The following is a 4719-nucleotide window of genomic DNA, read 5'->3' as shown; positions in this document are numbered from 1 at the left end:
TCCCAGGCCCTCCTCAGGGGATCTGATTCAGACTCTCCCTCCCAGGCCCTCCTCAGGGGGATCTGATTTGGAGTCTGGTGACCAGAAGCGGCATACACTCTTACTAAAGATGTTTAAGTGTTAGTTTTGTTACTAATGTTTCCTACTGAAACCCAGTACTGGCTTTAAGATGTAGAACAGCATCTGTGGTTGAGAGCACTGGCTGCTCCTGCACCAATCCCAGAGGACCTAATGCCCTCTTGTGGATTAGCTGGGACCAGGCACACAAGTTACACATATATACATTCAGGCAAGGATTCATACACAGAACATATAAAGAAATCTCTTTAGAAAATAGGAAAGAACTAGCTACTGAAAAATTGTCTGCTTATTTTCTCATGGTGAATCCCTTCCCCAACATACACACGATTAAAAATAAAATCAATCTTTAAAAATCAAAACAAAAAAGATATACTCTCGTGTTTCTAAGTTTCTTTAGATGCAGTAAATATGATCCAATGTGATGATTAACACTGTCAATCGGACAAGATCCAGAAAGCACTGAAGAGACAAAGCCTGTGAGGAAGACTGACACAAACCATGCACAGCACAAACCATGCGCAGCATCCTGGGCTGCGGTCCTGACTGTGTGATAAGCAAGTGCCCAAGCACCAGCACTGCTCTTGCTTGGGGTTTCCTGGCTGTGGCCATGATGTAACTAGCTACCTCATATCCCTGCCTCTATGAAATGCCCACCACAGTGGGACAAACTGTGAGATGAAATAAACCCTTCTTTCTTAGGTTACTTTTTTGTTAGGTATTTTTTTCATTTTTTCATAGAAAAATAACTAAAACACCCAGGTTGTACACAAAAAGTAGGGTTCAACTTAAGACAACATTCTCTAGCTCTGGGGCAAGAAGTCCACAAACTCAAGTCAATAATACTGTTTGCTTTTACCTGTTTTTTAAAGGACAGAGTTTTATCATGGAGTCCGGACAGCTTCTAAGTGTTCGAGCTCTAAGGGTGCAGACACCGCAGGTGTGTGCCGCCATAACTGTCTGCACTTTCTACATGCTTGGGTTTTTTTTTTAAATATTTATTTATTTCATGTATGTGAGTACACTGTCACTGTCTTCAGACACACCAGAGGAGGGCATTGGATCCCATTACAGATGGTTGTGAGCCACCATGTGGTTGCTGAGAATTGAACTCAGGACCTCTGGAAGAGCAGTCAGTGCTCTTAACCACTGAGCCATCTTTTGAAAAGTGAGTAAAATGCTATCTCAAACATGTGTGTGTGTGTATGTATATATATATATGTGTGTATATATTGTGTATATAATGTATATATATGTATAATAACATACACATAACCATAACTGTTATTAAACATATATATACATTATATAAATAATATATAGAGGAATAACTTCTCATTTTCTACTGGAACTCTTCTAATGCAATCTACAAGAATCTACCAGAAGCAGCAAAATGGTGACTAAATCCAGGCAGCTTCAAACAGATGAACTACATCTTGTTAAAAATTGAGATGAAGCAAAACATATAAAATAATCTGACACGCAATTGTCAAAATTACATTTGAATTTAGGTGGTGTCGATATTTAACAAGTGTCACAAAGATAACTAAGTCTATACCAACAACAGACTGAATGCTGTGGCCCCTACCTCCAAAACTTGTCTTAGACCTGTTCATTTTCTGGCTTATACATGTAATGGCTCAAAAACAGAGCAAAAATCATTAGCTTCTGAGTAAAAAGAACACAGCATCTAGACTTAAGAATGCCCAGTGGTGCCTGAAGGAAGGCACCTGGGAAACATAACAATAAGAGTTTCCCTAATTCGCTGCAGAATTCCTGTCTCAATTAGTGAAAATGAGCTGGTGCTCTCAATCCTGACTGGGGAAGGAACAGTTACACGGTAGCCCTGGGTTATTAAGCTATGTCTGTTGTGGACACCAGTGAGCAAAAGGGATGAGCACTGGATCAAAGCCCGTGGGCCACCACACTGTCACGTGACCCGCAGAGTAATGACACGCCCTTAAGCAGGACTCTTCAGCTGCTCGGCTTCTCGTGGAGAGTGAGAACGCCCTCACTATGTGGCCACTGGAGGAAGGAAGCTGCAGGGAGCTTTCTCCTGTCCTCAGTCCTGTACTCCACCCCAGGACGGTGATTCTCCATACACTCACCTCAAAGAGTACTTGGAGTGTTTGATGTAGAAAGGCTCTCTGGGGCTCAAAAACTTCAGCTGGGAATTAAGAGGAAACACATTGTAACAGTAGGAAAATTTGGAATTTGTCACATATAAAACTTGGCTTTGCTTTAAAGATACACTGAGTTAATTTAAGTTCAGCCAAAAAAATTAGAGACACATGTAACACAAACACATTTAAAGAGTTTAACATGAATTTTCTATTTTGATTAATGTAAATGTTATCTAGAATAAGAATAAATGTACTGTGTAGCAGAAGATATAAGTTCAGATTTTTAAATTTGATTTTCAAATTAAAGACCACGAATTGCAAATAAATTTCTTTTCAAATATAGACAAAATTAAAGCATTTTTAAAAATACATTACAACTGAAATATACAGAATAAATCTCTAGTCATTAAGAAAATAATTTTTTGAACCCCACATAACATTTTCAACTTACCGCATGAGTGAAAAAAGAATTATTTCGCAAATTGACTTTCAGTGTCCTGGATTCCCCAAGTTTGGTTGGCAGGAACATGTAGACATCCTTTGGGGCATATACTCCATGGTGACTCAAGTCCAGCTGCCTGCTTTGGGAAGAGGTTTACAAAGACAATTAGCAAGTCTGTAACTACAATGTTTCCTTGTACTACACTGTGCTTCTGTAGCTCAGAAACTCCATGTGGATGAAGCCACAGGGAGGCTCTTCAGGAGGGCTGGGCTAGGGGCGTTGTGAAGGTGACTTCTTCCCATCACCTGGACCAATCACATTTCTACGGGCTGTCCACAGATGCTGACCTCTCTGAGAACCTTGGCCTTTTGAGTAAAAATGAGGGTGCTGCCTCTGTTTCAGGCCAGATGCTACTACATACTGACCTGCCACGCTGCTCTCTAACCACTCTCTGGACTTCACTTCAAAACTGCTGATAGGACACTCACCCCAGGCAACTGTTTGTCGTATTTCCTGTTTACTTCCCCAGTATTTTTCAGGGCTTGCTTATGATGATCAAACTTAGCAATGTAAAGGCAGGACTGTCAGGGCCCCTCCATTGAAAACTGTGGAGGTGAGTCTAGGGAATCCACCACCACTCCTACCCTCAACTTTAGCATCTCTGAGCATCATCAGAACACAAAGAATACGAGAGGAACAGATTTAGTGAACAGCAGGAAAAGGATGCTCTTTATAAAATGTTCTATTTCTTTAAAACAAAATGCATTATTACTAGCACGAGAAGACAGATGACCAAATTTATATATTAAACTTAGTAGGTTTTAGTAGACCTTCTTCTTCTAAAAATCTTATTCCAGAAATAGATTAGACTTAATTATTTATCTGTCATAAGATTTTCATTGGATATGATAAATATTACCATTAGAACAGTATAAATTAATGACATAAAATCTACTTTTAAAAGCGTTAAGAATAGCCGGGCGGTGGTAGCACACACCTTTAATCCCAGCACTTGGGAGGCAGAGGCAGGTGGATTTCTGAGTTCAAGGACAGCCTGGTCTACAGAGTGAGTTCCAGGACAGCCAGAGCTACATAGAGAAACCCTGTCTCGAAAAAACAAAAAAAAAAGTTAAGAATATACTCTCAGGTCTGGAGAGATGGCTCAGAGTACTTCTGGCTCTGGCAGAGGACACAAGATTGTTTTCATAGAGAACATGGTAGGTAGTTCACAACTGCCAGTTCTAGGGGATCTGATGCCTTCTTCTGGACTCCAAGAACACCTGCACTTAAGTAGTATACACTCACACAAACACACGTACTTATCAAATAAAAGTGACATGACTCTTAAAAAAAATAATGATCATGTCCTTTCAATCTGCGCATGCCTGGAACCCCAGTTCTTGGGAGGTGTGGGTGGGAGATGAGAAGTTTAGCACCATCCTCAGTAATGCAGGCTAGCCTGGCCAAAATAAACAAGCAAAAACCCTACTTTCTTAAGGGTTTGATTGTTTTTAATTTGTGTGCATATGTATATATGTCTATATATGTATTAAGAATCTGTGTGTGGGGCTGGTGAGATGGCCCAGCAGTTAAGAGCACTGACTGCTCTTCTGAAGGTCCTGAGTTCAAATCCCAGCAACCACATGGTGGTGCACAGCCATCTGTAATGGGACCCAATGCCCTCTTCTAGTGTGTCTGAAGACAGCTACAGTGTACTTACATATAACAATAAATAAATCTTTTAAAAAAAAAGAGAGACCCTGTGAGATATATGTATATATATATATGTCTATATATGTATAAGAACCTGTGTGTGCAGTACACGTGGAGGCCAGAGGAGAGGGCTGGACTGATCCCCTAGAGCTGACATTTACAAGCGGTTGTAACTGCCCAACAAGGGGACTGGGGACTATATTCTAGTCCCCTGCAAAAGCAGCAAGTGCTCTTAATTGCTGAGCCATCTCTCCAGCCCCAGAATCTACTTTCATACTTTTCTTTTAGAAAAGTGTTTTTTTTTTTGGTTTTTCGAGACAGGGTTTCTCTGTGTAGCTCTGGCTGTCCTGGAACTCACTTTGT

General features: G+C 40.5%; 1 protein-coding gene across 5 annotated transcripts in view; it reads right to left on the bottom strand.

Moving 5' to 3' along the window:
• Positions 1-4719, bottom strand: part of Cep192 (centrosomal protein 192) — an 88818-nt gene that overhangs the window by 2368 nt on the left and 81731 nt on the right. For 3 of the 5 annotated variants that reach the window (XM_031365946.1, XM_031365948.1, XM_031365950.1), the window contains 2 exons: positions 2653-2782; positions 2187-2245 (listed from right to left, as the gene is read on the bottom strand). In XM_031365946.1, coding sequence (XP_031221806.1) covers positions 2187-2245; positions 2653-2782 — 189 coding nt within the window. The remainder of the gene's footprint in view (positions 1-2186; positions 2246-2652; positions 2783-4719) is intronic. The other 2 variants (XM_031365947.1, XM_031365949.1) reach the window with 1 other exon arrangement.

Source organism: Mastomys coucha, unplaced genomic scaffold, assembly GCF_008632895.1.
Source record: "Mastomys coucha isolate ucsf_1 unplaced genomic scaffold, UCSF_Mcou_1 pScaffold13, whole genome shotgun sequence".
Taxonomy (NCBI): Eukaryota; Metazoa; Chordata; class Mammalia; order Rodentia; family Muridae; genus Mastomys; species Mastomys coucha.
This window is presented reverse-complemented; position numbering and strand designations above follow the sequence as displayed.